Source organism: Trachinotus anak, unplaced genomic scaffold, assembly GCF_046630095.1.
Source record: "Trachinotus anak isolate AG129_WGS33_773 ecotype Australia unplaced genomic scaffold, CSIRO_AGI_Tana_v1 ptg000016l, whole genome shotgun sequence".
Taxonomy (NCBI): domain Eukaryota; kingdom Metazoa; phylum Chordata; class Actinopteri; order Carangiformes; family Carangidae; genus Trachinotus; species Trachinotus anak.
Genome location: NW_027273867.1, coordinates 14,710,191 through 14,729,230, shown reverse-complemented (window position 1 = coordinate 14,729,230; position 19,040 = coordinate 14,710,191). Strand labels below are relative to the sequence as shown.

The following is a 19,040-nucleotide window of genomic DNA, read 5'->3' as shown; positions in this document are numbered from 1 at the left end:
TTTTGTCTGTGCCTTTTCTCGCGCAGGAGCAAATCAATAGTCTGGTGAACCAGGTGTGTGGCCGAGCCATGTTAAAGAACAGCAGTGGCGGTGGTGGGGGAGTCGTCGTCAGTGGAGGAGGGGGGGAACCCTGCCTCGGCATAAGCCCCGCCAAAGCATCACCGGCCAAGCGGGGCCCCCGAAAGCGCGACACTGTTGAGGTGTCCCTGCCACGCCTGTCCTCCAGCCACATGCCTAAGGCTGCGGCTGTATCCTGAGGGGGACAACTTGACATGGCCACCCTGTGCGATGTGCCCACGTCCCGCCCCACCACTCCCTACGCCCTCCTCAGCTCCCTTGTTTTGTTTTTTTTTGTTGTTGGTTTTTTTTTTTTTTTTTACATTAAGCAGGATCACGATCAATCCTCCACCACCACCACCCAATATTTAAGATCGAGCTTTGAAAAGCTTTGAAAATCCCCTCACCTGACCTCAGTCCCCCCTCCAAAAAATATTCACCTCCCCCCTTAGTATGACAGGCTTGTTTTTATAAAAAAAAAAAAGAAAAAGAGAAAAAAAAGAAAAACAAGTTGTCTTTTTTGCACTAGTGTGAAAGAAGAATTTGTTTTTATTCTGGATGATTTTAGATTCCCCCGCCCCGCCCCTCCTGAAGTCGTCCTCAGCAACATTACAAGCATTAAGTGTAACGTTCACAAGAAGACTTGATGGGCCCTGTTCTCCCTTTTACCTCCACCTTCCCTTTACTGGAATGGGTTACATTTGTTACCCTTTTCTTGCATCACTCTTTCCTGCCCTCCTCTCACCCCGGAGACTGAACCCCAGCCCTTCTCATCACACGTCACTCAACTGTGAACATGGGACGAATGAAAAGGCGGCCTTTTTTTTTTCCTCCCTGGTTTTCTGAAATGAAAATGATATCAAGTAGTTACCCAAAGTTTCTCTCTGTCCTTGGTTTAAGGAAGAAGAGTCCTTTTTTATTGATTTTAGATGTTCTTGATGCAGCTCCTGCATTGTTTTTTTTTTTTTCTAAAAGGGGGGGTTGGCGACGCGAGGTAAAAACTTGAAAGACAGATGATGTTGGTTTATTGTTGGTTGGCTATGTTTTTTCAAGTTCTATTTTGAATTTTAGCTTTGTTTTTTCTAGGTTTTTTTGCGAGAAGTCTTCTGTGTACTTTATTTTATTTTGTCATTGTGGATGTTTCTGTTCGTTGGTGGATGTGAGAGGGGGCAGAGCTACAGCTGCTTGACCTGTGAAAGGTCACCGCTCACCTCACTTCCTGGTAGTATGGAGGGATCCCTCCTTCGCTAGCAAGTGAAAACTGTGCCTGATACTTAGCGAGGAGATCCACTTTATTGGTGCTGTTGGTTATAATTACTGTATAACAACACAAAATTTAAAAATCTGGGGGTTAGCGCCTGCTGTCGGCTAACAGCTAGCTCACGCACCCCCGCCCCACAGGGCAGAAAAGCTTTCAGGCTTTTCTGGTTCTAGATGTGCAATCGTGTTAACATTCCATTCTTCCAGTCCTCTTGTTTCATCTGTACCAGTAAACATTAATTATTATATTATATTATTATTATTATTTTGTGTTTTGTTTTTTTTTTTACTTCTGTTGATCTGATGTGTTATCTCAAGTAGAGCCACTAGTCAAAGAGTGTAAAATGTGAAATATCAAATCCAAGTTTTGTTTGTTTTTGTTTTTTTTCTTTCATTGTGCTTTTTTTTTTTTTTTTGGCTTTTTGCTTTTGTTCCCTTTTCTAGATATATTATGAGTGATTTTTAGAGAGAGGAAAAAGTCCAACACAAACAAAACATCAACTTTTTTTGTACATAATCCTGTAAATTTCTTTAAATACTTGAGCCTTTTTCCTGGGGTTAAGGAAGAAAGAAAGGAAGGAAGAAATACAGAGGAGAGAGAAAAAGTTCCAGAGGAGAGTGCTTGATGAAGAAAAAGCCTTACATTTCCCTTTCTTCATCTATGTGAGTTTGATGCTTACAGGGTTGCTCTGGTAAACGTGTATAAAAATTTTAAGTGCTGCTTATATCACTAAGAAAGAAGATATTGAGTAGCCAACGACTGCCCCCAACCTAGTTTTGTTTGTTTAGCTTTACTTTTTTAAAGAAAAGGGAAAAAAAGATATGTTCACTAAAAAAAAAAAAAAATGGGTTTTTACATTTTCATTACTGAAAATTCAACAAAAATGTAGTAGCTACTCATGTTGCACTGAGCTTGCCAGTGGTGACTGTCAAGGAAAAATCCTATAATCCAGTTTGTTGGTTGTCGTCCCTCGCAGAAGACTGAACTGTTTTAGGACTATTTAATGAAATACCAAGTCGGGTGTTTTCAACATAAAAAAGTGGTTGTCAAGTTTTTATGGCCTTACAATATATTTTATTCTGACGGGATTTTTTTTTTTTGTTTGCTTTTCAGTTCTTTTATTGTTTGTTTGTTTCTTCCATTTTCTACAGTATAAAATACTTGCTCACAGTGGGGTCTCTGGTGACTTAATTTATTAGTGCCGCATCTCGGCCTTTCCCTCCACTCGGAAAGAGAGTCTCATGTTGGTTATATTGACAGTTTTTTACTTTTGCAGTTTGTACTTAAGGTTTAATAAAAACTTACCGACAATTCACTGTCATTTCTTTCCAGCCTGCTCATGTGTCTCTTTGTGTGCCGACTTCTGACATGACTTCAAGAATAAATGGTTTGAACAGTTTCATAATTTAGATTTCATGTTCTCATATGGGGAAGACTAGTAGCATTAAAGGATCATTTTAGATCAATTACAAAAGAATGTCCTCACTTACCTCTTGTAGTATCCAATCTATAGCTGTCAATTGACAACTATCTCAATAAACAATCATTTAAATTATGTATTTAAACTTAATGCCAAAAAATTAAATGGTTCTAGCTTCTCAGGTGAATATTTGCAGGTTTTCTCAGGCTTCTTAAATTGGAAACTGAATATTTTTGGACTGTTTTCAGACAAAACAAGTAAATTGAAGGTATCACCTTGGACTGGGTATCTGGGTTACTAATTGATAAACTGAGAAAATATTTGGCACACTAATCAATAATAAAACTAATCATTAGTTGCCATGCAGCTAATCTGTTGACCTCACTGTTAACTGTTTAACAACTTTCTTCCAAGTAAGTAGTTCCAGTAAAGTTGACATTGAGGCCTGTGGATCGTCCAGAGAAACCAGGATGTTGTTTCTGGTCAAATGTATAACAGCTAGATGTGTAAATTATTAAATTTTATGCTGTGATTGTATTTGGATGGAGGCAGAAATATAAGTGATTTTAAAACGTGGGCAAATAAAGAAGTTAAAATACATATTTTAGGAGGCAAGTGAGTAAATGTTTTGTTGTACTTTGGGTGAGCTGACCCTTTACAGCAGGACAAATGTCAAAAGACTGCAGTGAAATTATTATCTAAATAGATAAAAGATTTAAGGCTGCACCGGGACACTATCTGCTTCCACAGGAAGCAGCAGCAGCAGCAGCGGGTGCAGGATATTAGAAGTGCTTTTCTGTTCATTTAACACAGGCCTTATCAATCTATGCACTCGCCACACATTGTACATGCAAACTACTGGAGGGCCCTGTAGTTCCTCATAACCTTAATTAAAGTGCACTCGATTGAGCGTCACGCTTCGACACCAGCTATTTTCTATTCACAATGAACACATGGACGCATCCACTCTCAGCCTTCAAATGTCATTTACTCTCAGCGTAACACTAGTATTGCTTTTCCTTATTTGTCAGTTTAAAAGACATTTAACTGTAATAATGAATATATACATGGTAAAATATTCTCCAAGAGAAAACTGCTGTATTTCAGACCGACTCTCCACCCCTGCTGAATACTCCATCCATCTATTCGTGTCGGCTTTCCATTTGTAAAGAGCTCAGACAGCACTGTAAATTATGAGTGAGCGCACAGGGACTGTTAACATGCTCAAACCCTAAATCCTGCTCACATTTCACTCTTTAACTTGTTCCTGAAATGCTTAGATGAAAATTAAACAATGCTGGCGGAGAAACATTTATTACCAACAAGTCAGAAACTGTAGGCAGGGGAAAAGAAAGGAATGAGTAATGCTGTCACATTGCACAAACGTCAACATCTCTCTACAAAAAGAAAAAAAAAAAAGATCTGGATACAGTTAAACCTCCTGGGTGTCGTCCAGTGCATAGCACACAGTCCAAACATTGATTTGGTCCTAAGGAGAAGTTCACCCAAATATTACTGGTGAAAGGAATTCCAGATTCCAGAGGGCAACTCTCCCGCATGTGATTGTTTGTGTTAAATCATTGAAATCACAGTACCTGAACTCCACCAATCTGTCAGCTATACAGTACTGAGTGGTATATAACCCACTACCAGGTGACTGCATGCCATGTTTATCAAAGCCAAGGGCACAAAAGTATTATCCAATTGGTAGTATACATTTAAAATATTGCAGAATCTTGCACAGTCAAAGGAATGCAAGAAGCTTTGGGGATTCAGCTTATCCATAAAATCATGAAAAAGTCATCCATGTGGCCCCTGCAGGTCATTTGTCAAATGCCTTGTGCTAACTGTTCAGCATTTACAGTATTAAAAGGTCGGTTCACCCAAATTATGAATAATCATGGTAGAGTTTAGTAGCTCAGGTTTTGAAATATAAAAATTTATTATTTGGCATAAGGACAAGTAATTGTTTGTAGAAAGAAAGACGCAACAGGAATCGTCTATTCCTGGGCCACTACCTGCTCGGCTAGAGCTAAGTGAGAAAACGTGTCAAAATTTGGATGAACATACCCTTTAAGTGGTCAAAAGAATACAATATCAAGAAAGCCCAAATCAGAAATACTTGCAGTGATTAAAAACTTACTTTACTTTAAAAATAAAATGTTATAAACCTGGCAGAGCTGGTGATAGCCTCTTCATTTTGGCAAGGATTTGGTAGTTCCGACCACCATCATGTATTTATGTTCTACAGAAGTTTCACCAATGTCCAGCACATAGAAGATTGCACAACAGCACACTGAGCATGAGCACGACAGGACGCAACCTGAAGGGGACATATGGATGATTTTAGTGTATACTTGTTTATGTCCCCGTCACTTGTCAGTAACAGGCATCTCCTGGTCTCAACATGCACAAACACAGAAACAGAATATTAGAGCATTCTCTGAATAATGCCAAACTACTGATGTGCATGTTAAGTCATTCAATGCTATTATACTAAAGGGAACTCAAACCTTTTTTTTTTTTTAAAGGATTCAATTAGAATTGAAAACTCAGTGGTCTTTTAAGGCAAGGTCATGTGGCAGTTAGTGCAACCTCAGCATATTTTCTTTTATATACTTTTCTTCAATATGGAAGGAATTTGAGAAGGAAGCCAATTTTGTTATGTGTCCGAGTTTGATTTGGCAGCTCTGTATGTTTGTGTGTTTGTGTTTAAATCCAGTCCAGCTCTCCTCAAACCTTCTGCCTGCTCTCCACACAGTCTTTGCTGGCCTGGTCCTCTTGGTCCACCCTGTCCACCAACGCTGTATCCGGGTGCACCTCCTCTTCATCCAGGGTCACCACCACCGGCGGCCGTCTCCTCCTTCCTCCTCCCCCTGATCCTCCAACAACACCTCCTCCACCCCCTTGCTCAGTCTCCTCCTCCTCCTCATCCTCATCATCCTCCCCGGCCTCCGTGTCCTGGCTGGCTGAGTCAGTGCAGGTGGATGAAAGGGAGGAAAGCTTGTGGCGTAGCTCAGCCTGGGTGGGAACCTGGAGACTGATCTCTGTGGTGAAAGACTCTACATCAGGACCTGAGAGAAAGAGGAGCCACTTAGATAAATTAATTCTACGCCCGATCATCCAGTTTATATTTATGTACAGGTCAAACACACAGGGGAAACATCGCTGGTTAATCCAGGAACAGGTGAAAACAAAGTCAGACACTGACCGACTAATAAACAGAATAAGGTAAGGGGCGGAGACAGAGATGCAAGGAACACAAGCACATGGCTACGTCAAGAAAGCAGCATGTGTGTAAGTAAACAAAATCCATGGCAACCAAGGAAGAAAACACCTTATTTAACACCTTAAATACAGTTTGGTTCAAGGTACCAACTTCATGTTTAGAGCATTTACTGATTAAAACAAGTTCTTTCCAGTGGTATGAATGTTTTTAGGGTAGACTTTGTCATATATAGGCAATATGCACACGTGTGAAATCTTGTTTTTTTTCATTTTTAATGCCTCATAAATCAGAAATTTGTTTCAGACATGCATCTAGTTGCTAAGAAAGTAGTAACATGAGTATTATATATAGAAATTTAAAATATCTTAAGTGTGAAGATATAGAGGGCTCCAAAAGCCTAAAATATTTTTTTCCTACAATTTTCAGCAAGCCATAACTTGGCAAATCTTTTAGCAACGCTCATTTATTAGGGCCACAGACTCTTTTTTAAAGCCTTCATATCTCAAGAACTAAAGATACAAACTGAAAAGATTGCACACTAGTTGTTAGGTACAATTACATTACTTACACAAAGTATGAACCAAATCTAAGATGGTCAGTCAGGAGGCCTCTGTTGATTTGACATGGAATGACCCTTTAGTTTAAAACAGATACACATCAGCGTAGGTTGGTAAGATGGTAGGATGGTAGGTAGGTGGATAAAAATTCCATCACCTGCTGTTGTTCTGTCAGATCCACATTCTTCTACTGTTAATGGTCTGTGGGGAATTGCATCCTTTTCTCTAAAAAACACCCCAAACAATTCTATTATTTATTATTATTCATTATTTATTCGCTATCTTAGGCCAACAACTGCTAAGAAAAGCCGAGATCTTTGGATCTCTGTTCAGGTTGTTGGAATTACTACATAGGTTTCGTGTGAATTTGCAAGAATTTTGTTCAGAGAGTTGCATTAAAGTTGCGTTCAGTTACTTTTAGACAAAGACGAGCTGTCAGTGAGATGCTGTATGGTTGTTGACTGTAACAAGACGTTTCCCAAGCAGATGTGGACAGATGGTGCATCACGTCTAAACATTATGCCTGTCAGTCACATATTCCTGCCTCAGCACATTCTTTGATACAACTTGGCTGTAGAAAATGATTTTGGTTCTGTAATTAAATGTTGTGTGTATTATTATAGTTTGAATTAATCTGCTGTGTTCTGCTCTGGGTGTGTGTGTGTGTGTGTGTGTGTGTGTGTGTGTGTGTCCACCTACCTGTGACAGGTGAAGCAGCGCTGTTGTCCTCTCCCCCAGAGTGCAGAAACACATCCAGGGCCTCATGGTCAGACATGTCCATCAGATCCATCTGCTCCAGCATGTCCACGTTCACCTCCATGGATGACATGCTTCCTATTGGCTCTGGATACAACGAGGGACAACAAGTTATTAGCCTCACACGAGACTGAAGCATTCAGAGGGCAGAAACAAGGGGCTGAGTCCAGGAAGAGAGATGCTTTGGGTGTTTGTTTTTTTTGTGTTGTTCTTTTTTCATTCTAAGATTTGCCAAGCAGAAGCAAATGGGCACGTTGAAGCTGGATGGCATTTGAAATGGGTAAGCTTGTGTACATGGGACATTTTGTTTACCTTATGATCCAAAGCATTACCACAAATAATGGATCGGCCAATGTCAGTGTGTGTAGGAAGCTGTGCATGATGGCGACAAGCAACACCTACAACATCACTAAAGGATAGGTTCACATTTTTTTAAGTTTATCTTAGTACTTACATGCCCACATGTACATAGACAGAGCAATGAGTCACTGTGCAGTTCAAAGAAAATACAAAGAAGAGTAAATCTGGTAGATACCTACTTGATTTGACTAATGTGACTTTGTCCCCCATCACTTACATTGGTACTGTATGCGGAAGGGATATTTTTATTTGCAGCAAACCATATCTCTTTTAATGTACATACGGAATGATGAGCGTTGTTTGAGACAGACATGAAAAAAACATGTACCTATCCTTTAAGTGGACCAAGGTGAGTCAAAGGTGCATATCTAGTTTCTGCCAGTTGAAAATAATGGGTTGACCCCAAAGAGGTGAATAATGCTAAATAATGACCCACCTGTAAAGTTCAGGCCTTGGCTTCTGTAAAACACCTAAAAATTCCATTGAACTACAAATGGAACGAAAGGTTGACCAGTGAACACATCACCACTCCACTGAAGGAACATTAAGTGAGATCGGACATTTAGAACCAACAACAATACAATACATAGACCAGGTGAAAACCAGACAGGCTGAACTTCAGTGAATGCTAAATTCAGCATGACAGTGATTGTATTGCGTTTGATTCTAAATTATCCCCATAACTTTTCTGACATGTGATGAGGCAAAGTAATGAAGGTAATTCAAACCACTTAACCAGTCTCTTATTTATTTATGAATGCGGCTGAAGCAACATTAAAACAGTCAAATTAGCTTGTTGCATTACAGGCAGCATACCATGAAATCATTGGAAACTCTGCTACTCACCAGCTCACACATGAGCTACCACAATCCTGGATTCACCACCTTGCAGGAGTACAGCCCCCCCCACCCCCCCCCCCCCCCCCCCCACCCCCACCCTGTTCACTACCATTAGATGTGCTGCATGCGTCACAAACAGCCAGTCGGTGCACTGTGGGGATGGCAGGAGGGGAGCGCAGGGTGGGTGGGTGAGGGGGTTACATTTGCAAGCACAAGAGGAAGAAGGGAAGTGATTGGCCGGAGCACAGCAGTGAGAGAAGATGCCATTGGCTACCGTACCTCAAGGAAATGAGGAGAGCAGAGGAGGGCGGCACAGGGAGGGAGAGCAGAATAGAGTGAAGAGAGAGAGAAAGAAGGGGAATATTATTTCCCATGGAGACTGCCCCAAAAGTCTCCCTCTCCTTATAACAGCAACACACATCATCACAAAAATCATCACACACACACACACACACAAGCACTGTAGACACACAAATGAGAGTCATATTTTCAGATGCCTCAACTTTGGCAATTCATCTGAATGTCCACAAATGTATTTTACACACATATAATCTGATTCTAAAAGCATAAACAAAAAAAACGGAATGAATGAAATGCAAATACACAAACAAATGGAGATGTTGTGTATTTAACTTACACGCATACAAAATCAGCCCTGCACACACATTCTCCTCCTTCTCTCTCTTCCTCTGTGGAGACAGCGGTGGTGTTCTCTGTGACACATCTTTGGAGAAACTCGTGTCTAATGCTCACTAATGACTCCTCAGTGTGCAGCCTCTTCTCATGTGTGTTTCCATATCTCGCCTGTCAGCTACGCAATTACCACCACATAGCAGCCATTCAGCCTCATAAAACATAGGATGGAGGATGTTGACTCAGTTCTCAGTCCCAAATGCAGCTGTGTTTCCAGCATGTGAACACACATATGCTATACACACACACACACACACACATTTGAACCAAGACTATGGTTGTGTTGTGAAAGTCTTGGTCCAGAAAGCACTGCATTGAGAACATCATTTCCATGTGACTGCCTCTAACATACTCTTCTTTTAGCCCCGCTATGACCTTGCCTAAAAGGTTCCCCTGCTGGGAAGGACTCTTTTTGCCTGCAGTGAGACTGCAGAGCATGTGTGCGTGTGCGTGTGTTTGTGTGTGTGTGTGTGAGACTGTGTACCCTTGAGACTGGCTTTTGATGGCTCAGTGGTTTATGACATCCACAGCCCTTTCTCTCTTTTCCTTGACAGTCTCCTTTGGGTTTATTTCTGTTTTTCTTTCCCCCTCTTTCTCAGTGTCCCCAGCTGCATTCTTGCTCCTCAGTGGCGCCGCCCTTCTGTAGAGATTTGTAGCTGCGTGACGCAGTGTGCTATGTTATTCAGCTCTCACACAGTAGCTCTATTTTCAGATATGTATCACCAGAATAATAATCCAAGCCTCCTCTGTAAATGAATACAAATATTCCTCTAGAAATTATGACAAATCTGTCTGCTGTGGATTTTTGTCTTCCAGCCCACGTTTGTCTCTGTAATGTGAATCACATTATTTGACAAGTGAAGTCTAAATGTTAACATCTCTACTGTCTTTTTACCATGAACGAATCAATGGTGGACATGCATGGTTCTGACAAGTCTTTGGATTATGAAGTGTGAAGATTTCACTGACCGCACCTGACTCCATGCTTTGGTGCTTGTTTTTTTCATGGGGGTTCATTATAAAAAACACTAATTTGTAAAAAGAAATTTTGAGTGACGGTGAAGTCTCTCAATTCCCCCCCCCCCCCCCGTCTTTAAACCTCTTTCCTTTCGATCCATCTCTCCTCCTTCCTCACTGCTCTACCATCCTCTCAATAAGCCATTTCCAGGGGATTAAGTGAGGAGGATAAATGGGTAAAAGAAGAAGAAAAATCACATTACAAATGCTGGGCCTGTTAGAGTCCAATACATCTTTCAGTGCAGGGTATCTCTTTTGCACTCCCTCATTTCAGCACATCCTTTGGGTATTTCAGCACAGACTTTTGGCGGCAATATATGGGGTAAATTGGAGCTGGATTCTATTACAATCCCAGTGGAAAACTACATATGTATGGCGTGGTGGCATTTTTCAAAGTGATGGCTCTGTTTGTGTATTTAGCGACAGGCTCTCAGAGTGTGGAGCCCCGCTGCAGAAAGCTATTACGGCTCAATCTTGTGATATGCGGTTGAAGTGTGAGGGTTTCACTTGATGGTATCAGGAGTCTGAAATTAATTCATTTGAATGCTGGATGGCTTTGCATTCACCCTTGAATAGGTTACAGATACAATTACCTAAATGTCAACTCCCCAACATTTTCACTTTTCCTCTGCAGGCATCAGATCACAAAAAAAAAAACTAAATTTTAAGCTGTTTGAGTATAATCACAGAGCATGACTGCGACCCCCCCTCTCACCTCTCCTCTCGGCGATCTGCAGGTAGCCAGTAGACAGATACTGCTCCATGTCTTGCTGGAAGGCCTCCTCAAAGAACTTCTGCCTGTCTTTCAACTTGACCTGGGGGGGTGGGACCCCTCCCTGTTCTGCACCCGGGACTCTCTGTGGGTGCTCCGCATCCAGCTCCACTATAAAACACAACAGGAGAAAGTTTTTAAAGCAACACTATGTAACTTTTGCTGAACAGCAGCCACTGTGGCCACAAGTGATACAGTATTTATGAAATAAAGGTCAGTGGTGTAATCCAGTGCAAGAGGAACACAAGTAGGAAAGAGTCACAAAGTCAGTGCACTGATACAGTTATGCCTGTTTTACAGCATTCTAAATCTAAAATGTGCTAAAATTGCTTGTGGTCATACCAGACCAAGTAAGGCTGTAGCAGCAAAACCCCTGAGTGTACTGAATTGAGCAATGGTTCATTTCACAGCTCATAAATTGAACTTGTCATTTCTAAAAAGAACAATGTGTTATTTCTTTTTTCAAAAGGTACCCAGTGTTGCTTTAAAATGAAAGCAACCCTGAACATTTCCCACAAACATTAAAAACTTTTTCTTTGGTTTTCAGAGGAAAACTTCACAGGACACCTATAAAGTGAACCAAATGAACATCCTTGCTGAAAGTCACATGAAGAGCTCAAAGAGAGGCACGTTTGAACATCCCTCTCACAGATTTTAATTATTTAAAAAAAAGGACACTAAAATAGTTTAACATTTAAAACATTATAAAACATGAAAATTATTGATAAATGCAAAAAAGTATGTCTAAATTTAGCTGAATATTTACAATATGAGCTAAAGTTTTCAGCTCAAGGTTTTCAGAAGTGATTAATGTTATGAAATCATCCTTTTTCTTTTATTTTTCTTCTTTTTTTATTGACCTATCTTACTTACTTTCCAAACACTGTTTTGATCACGGCATCGTGATCTGACATTAATGACTGCGTCAGATAGAGGGAGGCCAAACTTTTCCTCCTCAGGCCAGGGTCAACCTTAACTAAAGCAGAACGATGCTGAGCTCAATGCTCACATGTTCACATATTCAGCGATTCACTTGGCATTCAGCAACTCAGTGCTGTCTCTTGTGGGTTGCACAGGAGGAGCCACATTCAGTGAAGTCTCACTCAAACAACCCCCTCTGCTGCTAACACTTCAGTAAACCATGCCTCGTCTCCTGCTGTCTGAATCCTCAGTCGTGCTGTGGCAGTAAAGGGACAGTGATGATGTCTGGAAAAACACTTGAGTGTTATGTTTTTATTCTTTTTTTGAACTTGAAGATTAGATGGTTGTTAAGTGATTATATAGTTACTGAGTTTGACCTACATAAAAAGGGTCTATTAGATACTGAATGTGTGGCTTTGCATTGTTAAATGGTCTTGTATTTTATCTTAAAACATGCAATTATTTTGTAAAACCTCTGCAAGACATCCATTGGTAGCATATAAAAGTAAGGGGGTGATTTAATATGCTGGACAGCGATTCTTAGATGTGACTGGTCTTGACGGGGCAGTTACTGGATTCTAATTGGTTCAGGCAGGACTCTGGGGCAGACTGTGATTGGTCTCATCACCACACTTACCACACTGTCCTTGCAGTTTAAGATGTTGGGGCAGTCTGTATGGACGGGTCAGGAGAGAGAGAGGAGCATATTCAAAAGATGGGGTGATAGAAAGCATGACCCTGTGGTGTGTGTGTTTGTGTGTCTGTGCACAGCTGCAGCCTGGAGTCTCGGACAGGCTGTCTCTTCAGTTCTCTCGTCTCCCTCTGATAGATGACAGCATTATATAAAACCACTCGCTGACACTAACTACTGTGGCAAGAGCCAGGCCGCTACAAATAAAATGTCTGATGTGACCCGTATCTTTGATCCTGGTTTAATATGGACGGGAATGATGGTTTAAAAAGATGCCTTGTCAATGTGAATTTATTTCTGTTCATTTTCTCTCAACAAAATGAGTCAAGAATGTCACATATTCTCTTCCACTGTTAAAAGCTTATTGAAAGCCTGTAAAGAATTGCTCAGCACTGCTGGTTCTGGGACATTAAAAAAATGCAAGTGTAATGTGATGTTATGATATTGAAGGAGACGGAGCTCATCTCCAACAGGCTCCAGCCCAATTTAACCCCTGTGAGCCACTGATGGAGTGAGGCAGGTAGACAAGACAAGACTGACGTAAGGTTAAGAAATGGTACGGTCCACGTTAGGGGTGTCTGAAATCATATTGCAACATTCTTTCAGGCATGAATATGGGAAATATATTGTAATATTTACAATTACAGGTTAGAAGGATGTATAAATGTTTCAACCCCCTGAACTGTTGTTTTTACCACCTCGGGGGGATCCAAGGCTTAATCAGGGAGGTCAGCCCCCCCCCCCCCCGCTTCAAACCCTGCACCAGCCACCCCAAAATCAATATGCTGGCTGAGTTGTGTTAACTCCACTGCAGGATCAGAGAGCAGGCACCTCACACAGAACAGAGTCCTGATAAAACAGACTGGGCCCTACAGGGGGATGTGGCAGATGGGCACACACACACAAGAAGAACAGAACAATGAGGTCCCAGCAGAGCTCACTCATGATGAACCTCACACCAACAGCCCTTGGTGACATGGAAAAGAAAAGCTCTCCCTCTCTCTCTCTCCCATTCCTCACTCAGTGTCCAATTTATCGCCTTAATCTGACATCCCATCTTTTTCTCCGTCACTACCCCCCCGACTCTGCCCTTCCCTCGGCTGGTGGGTGTGTGTTTATGTGGACGTCTTGTAGAGACTGCTCTATTAGATTAGGGGCCTCAGGGAAGCTTTGTTCAGATCGTGAAGCATTGTGTGGGGTTGGTAACAGGGGATGCAGAGAGAGTAACGGTGAAAGAGGGCAGTGAGTTTAGTTATAATTAGGACTTGTGGACAGACAGCATTAACGACAGAGCTACATGCTGTCTCTTTTATCTCTTTCTCTCTAATCTAATTCTCAATCCATTATTAGCCTGCGCTATCTATATGTACCTGCCGAATGTTTGTGTTCATCCGACTGTCTGTCTCAATGTGCAAACCCGCCCTTCCTTTCGCTATTAAATCTACATACAAACAGTTGTGACAGTTGCCAGTTCAAATATATCCTGAAACACAGAGCTTCTTAACCTAACAAGACATTAAGCATTGGTAGGAGTAGTTTATGTCAGTATTGCCCTCAAACATTCAAATGAATATTATTTTCTACGTTTAATGTTAATTAAAAAAAAAAAATCTTTCCAGGCTTCTTTAAAACATTAACCCTATTGCATAAGTTTCTCCTCTTATACTACCTCTTTTCTCACTAATATCTCCTTCCATCTCCTCCTTCCTTCTTCTTGGTCTTTTCTTCATCATCATCTACCAGATAACCACATCCTGCCACGCACGTTACTGTAGCTACAGGCTCTATTTTTAGCTCTGGCTCATATTTAGCCCACAGGATTAAGTCAGTGCTGATGACTTAAGTGTAAGAGCACAAGTCACTAAGTCCAACAATTTCTACCCGTACAGGCTGTTCTGCAAGCGCTGCTTCATACAGCTGCGCAGATATACCTGCAGACTCACCTCAGTGCACATTTAGAGTCGGAAAGACTAACACACAAACACACAAATGCTCCTACAACATCACAAAACAGTCTACGACACGCTTGTATGGCTTGATTCATTGTGTACGATTGTGACCACACGTTCACGCAGACATTCACATCTGCTGATGTTTCATAAGCACAAACGCATCTGTATTATTACTCGTGAAGATGACGTGAAATGAAATGACATTATAGTCAATTACAAAGGCGACCGTTTTTCAATGGCACTTGAGCAGAGAGCTGTTACAATCTAACAGTGAACTCTTTTCTGAAATGAACACAAAGGGGAATTTCCTCCATGAGAAAAAGACAAAATCAACACATGAATGACGGTCACAAAGTCTCTGGCAGTGAGTTTACTGTCATAGTTGTGCTTTCAAAATGAAAACAAAATATTCACAACATGTTACAGGGAAGTTAAAATTCTGGTGTACTACCTGAGTTTGTACTTGCTGTCTTACTCGGTGCGTCTGTTCCCGCAATCATCATGTAGTCCAAAAAAAAAAAAAAAAATGAAAAAGTGATACTGACCTCACAGCTGTTTTTTTTTGTTTGTTTGTTTATTTTGGCTCGGATGCTCAGCAGATGACAGCACTGTGTCGTCTGCTCTCCTCCTCACCTCTCCACTGTGTGATCCCAAACCCCAGGGGAAATAAAAAGAACATAAATAACATTAAATAATCTTGTTCTGCTTGTTCAGACGGCTATTTGTGCAGACGGATCAATATGAAATGAGACTCTTAATGTAATTACACTCATATCTGTTTTCAGCAGCAGAGAAGCGTCTGCAATGAGCTCTACCCATGCAGGAAGCAGAACCCACAGGAAAAGGCTGATATATCTGGGGGTGTGTGTGTGTGTGTGTGTTTGTGTGTCTGGCAGCATGCACGTGTGTTTGGCTGATGTGTGGGTGATCATGCACCTGTTTTACTGATTTCATATACAGACATAATAAACAAGCAGAGAACCATTTACCTGCTTATGCACTTTGAATTTTACTGTCATTAAATTGTAGTCTGCATTTTATTTGTAACTTTGTGTTTACAAGTGTGAGTAAAGCAGAACTGTGAATGTTCTTTTATATGGCATGTAAATGTTGGTCTATATATAGAAGTGCAGAGACCAAACCTGAAAGAACTGTCTGCAGCGGAGTGGAGAGGAAACTCGTCATTAAAGGAAATTCAAGTCCTTAGGATTCAGCTCAAGCTTTAGATTTGACTAAATGGAGTCAATTTCTCACAGCTTGGCTCAGAGAGCAAAAACGTAAGTCTTGGCGTTAAGTGTTCATCATACAAGAGTGGTCACCACATTTCTCTTGTATGGGCAATGCTAGTGAGGGCTCACTTGCAACAGGAACTCATTTCATTTCAGTGAGAGGTGCTGATCTTAATTAGAGCTCTTTCAGAATTTGGTTTAGAAAGATTCCTTATTTATAAAGAATAGTGCATTTAGAGCATTGACGAGCCCCATTTAAATAAGTAACATTAAAAGGCTCCTTTTCAAATGGAAATGTGTCTGTTTAGAAGTCATTAAGTCACTGCAGGTTCACAGTCATTTTCACTTATCACGTGCAGCAATAGGCTTGTGCCAATGGAGAGAAGGTTATGTTTGAAGCATGGGTGGATGGATGGATGGATGGATAGATGGATGTGTCAGTGGACCAGTTTGCCTTTGATGGTCGCCAAAGGCCTGGGATCAGAGCCAGTGTTTGTGTGCCTGTGTGCAGGCAGCATTAGATATCTAACAGTCCTCTGAGACTGTTTGTATGTGTGAGAGAGAAAGACAGAGCAGTACATAGAAAGACAGACAGAGAGAGAGAGGGATAGTCAGTGATACGCAGGGTGTGTTGGGGGTAGATGTTTCCATGTGTGTGTCACTCCTGGAGAAATAGATGACAAGAGGACGAGGACATGGTCAGAGGGCGTGACCTTGAAGTCAAAGCTGAAGATGTCAGAAAATTTCCAACACTCTGAAACGCAGTAGGTTTACGCCAAGGTCTGAAAAAAATGCTCAGCATTTTATTTATTTTTAATTTGTCAACAAAAGCGTCTCTGTGGCATTTTTCAAGTATGGATGACACTCTAAAACTCATTCCTCATGAGCCCAAATTATTTTTTTCCCCACTTTGATTAAAGCTCAAACAATCCATCCATGATCTTGTTATAGTGTATTTCATACACTTTACATCACACTCACTCACCAAAGATCAAACGTTCCATATCTGATATAAAATGCCCCCCTTGTTCTTGCCCTCACTTTAAATTAGCTGTCTGGTCTCAGATGGATTTGTTTCCATTTGCTTATAAAGGCCTAATATTTCATTCTGAGACAGCAGCGCGCAGCCTGAAGACCAAGAGGCAGGCCTGACAGTGGAGACAGCCACTGCTTCTTCTTCTTCTTCTTCTTCTTAAGCCCTGCTCACTCAGCCGTGGTATTTTTAGATTCTGTCCGCCTCGCTGTATCTCTCAAGCGCTCAGGTTTTCGCCATAGGCAGCCCCCATGCTGTAAATAACACAAACACACACACACACACACACACACACACACACACACACACACACACACACACACACATAATCACTTCTTTCTCTCTGTCACTCACACTCACCCATCACAGTTAGTGGCATGTTAAGTGACAAATATGCATGATACAGAAAGTGTGTATTCCAGGGGGACTGAACGATCTCCTTTGTGTGTGTGTGTGTGTGTGTGTGTGTGTGTGTGTGTGTGTGAGAGACATACTCAAGCATGCACCTGTGACCAGGCACATTACACATAAAAAATAAAGCAGGAGTGAGTCATTACTGTGGCTGAAGTGTGACTTAGTGTATTCTCCAGAATTAACCATCCACTCATTTATCTGTGTCCCTGAGTGTTATCTTGTAATGACTTTTACTGGCTGCTGAGAGCCACAAGAGCCACTTTGCTGGATAAACTAAATGTGCGCGGAAGCTATCGATACACACATGCACATTCGCTCCGTTGGCCTTACAATGACTTCACACTCATCCTCCAAAACGATCAACCTCACGCCCTGCAGCTCACACATGCATGTACACAGTGCAAGTGGCACTTTTTTCTGTTGTTACCTCATGGTCTCTAACACCCGTCTGTCATCACTCGGCCTGCTGAACTGCAGCGGCGGCAGCTTCCTGAGGTTTCTGTCTTTTCAGGCTGCAATGCATCAGCTTTAAAGAGTTTGAGCACTCACACAATCAGTGACAGACTCCTGTGAAGCTGGAAGACAGCTGGTACAACATCTGAATTAGTATTTCGCTCAAGAAAACAAAATCATTATGTTCCAAAATGTATTAGTCATCTTCCACATCGCTAGCGCATATGAAATCTAATTTTAAGCCTCCCACTGCCTTCTAGCAATTCAGTGTTATTGTTCTACTTTGTAGTATGAGTTTGCTTTATTAACAACTCTTGCCTTGGGGATCAGAGATTTAAACTGCAAGTTCACTTATTTGTTTCTTTGTTGAATAAAGTGACATTTTCAAGGACAAAACCTATATAGTAGCTTTCTGAAATGTTGAAAAAAAATGCTCTCCCCTAGTTGCTGGCTTTGCTTTGTTCTCATTTACACTGAAACAATGAACACATGTGAACTTTCCTGTAAAATTCAGATTCAGGCTGAAACCCTGTGTGAACTAAATGAGCCATTTGTGTTAGGTGGAGGTGCCCTGGAGACTAAAAGACGACAGAGGAAAAAGGCTGTGAGCTTTGTCGCCTGTACTCAACTGTCTGGGGAAACTGATTATGTATAGAAAATGATTTTGAATATATCTGGTTTATTTTTCCCACTTTTTTTAAATCAGAAAACATTTTACCTTCAGACTGAGGATAAACTTTTGGCCTTTTAAACTTTACAAGTATAACTGACATGTGTTACTGTGTGCACACAATAAACATGACTGTGGAGCTTTATATAGAGACTTCAGTATTTGTAACGAGGATCAGCTACTGGCAGTATACCTGTAATATCTTGACTGGATGTGTTGCATGGAAACTAAGCTGTGTGTTAAGGCAAATACAGCCACTGTAATCTATGTGACTGATTACCAACACAAAACAGAATCCCTTTAACAACTAATTACCAAATCTGCTCTACTCTCTTATTTTGTCAATATTTGTCCTGCCCCGTGTTAAATCACAGCTGTCCAGCACAGGCATTTCAAACATTTACAGTGAATTTGTCTCCACTGACGTGAGTGGTGTAAAAATCAGAATTGTTACTTTATGTGCCAGGCGTTCACAGGTGGCAAATAGACAGAAACTAGCTTTCACTGGTCCGTAATCAAATGAGTGTTTGCTGTGATGTGGTGGTAATTGATGTGTATCTAACGAGGGGCCTCATTGGGAGGAAATGAATACAATAAAATACAGAGAATACTGAAATAACACAGAGAGTTTTACATTCACTGCTGATCTATGTGACTGATTACAAGATATTATTGAGTCATATATCTGTCTAATGGTGATGTGTTGCTAATGGTG

At 41.1% G+C, this 19,040-nt stretch overlaps 2 protein-coding genes across 8 annotated transcripts in view; one reads left to right on the top strand and one right to left on the bottom strand.

Annotated features, from left to right (window-relative positions):
- The window catches only part of jarid2b (jumonji and AT-rich interaction domain containing 2b), a 102,977-nt gene extending 102,413 nt beyond the window's left edge, over positions 1-564 (top strand). For both annotated transcript variants that reach the window (XM_071499680.1, XM_071499679.1), the window contains one exon: positions 27-564. In XM_071499680.1, coding sequence (XP_071355781.1) covers positions 27-257 — 231 coding nt within the window. In that variant the 3' untranslated portion in view covers positions 258-564. The remainder of the gene's footprint in view (positions 1-26) is intronic.
- A 3,472-nt stretch (positions 565-4,036) lies between these two features.
- Positions 4,037-19,040, bottom strand: part of dtnbp1b (dystrobrevin binding protein 1b) — a 30,315-nt gene continuing 15,311 nt past the window's right edge. The window contains exons 1-5 of one of the 6 annotated variants that reach the window (XM_071499697.1): positions 15,294-15,354; positions 15,072-15,166; positions 10,906-11,073; positions 7,224-7,367; positions 4,037-5,812 (exon numbers count right to left, since the gene is read on the bottom strand). In XM_071499697.1, the coding sequence (XP_071355798.1) occupies positions 5,472-5,812; positions 7,224-7,367; positions 10,906-10,954 (534 nt within the window). In that variant the 5' untranslated portion in view covers positions 10,955-11,073; positions 15,072-15,166; positions 15,294-15,354 and the 3' untranslated portion in view covers positions 4,037-5,471. Of the gene's footprint in view, positions 5,813-7,223; positions 7,368-10,905; positions 11,074-14,977; positions 15,355-19,040 lie in introns of those variants that run through there. The other 5 variants (XM_071499693.1, XM_071499698.1, XM_071499695.1 and 2 more) reach the window with 5 other exon arrangements.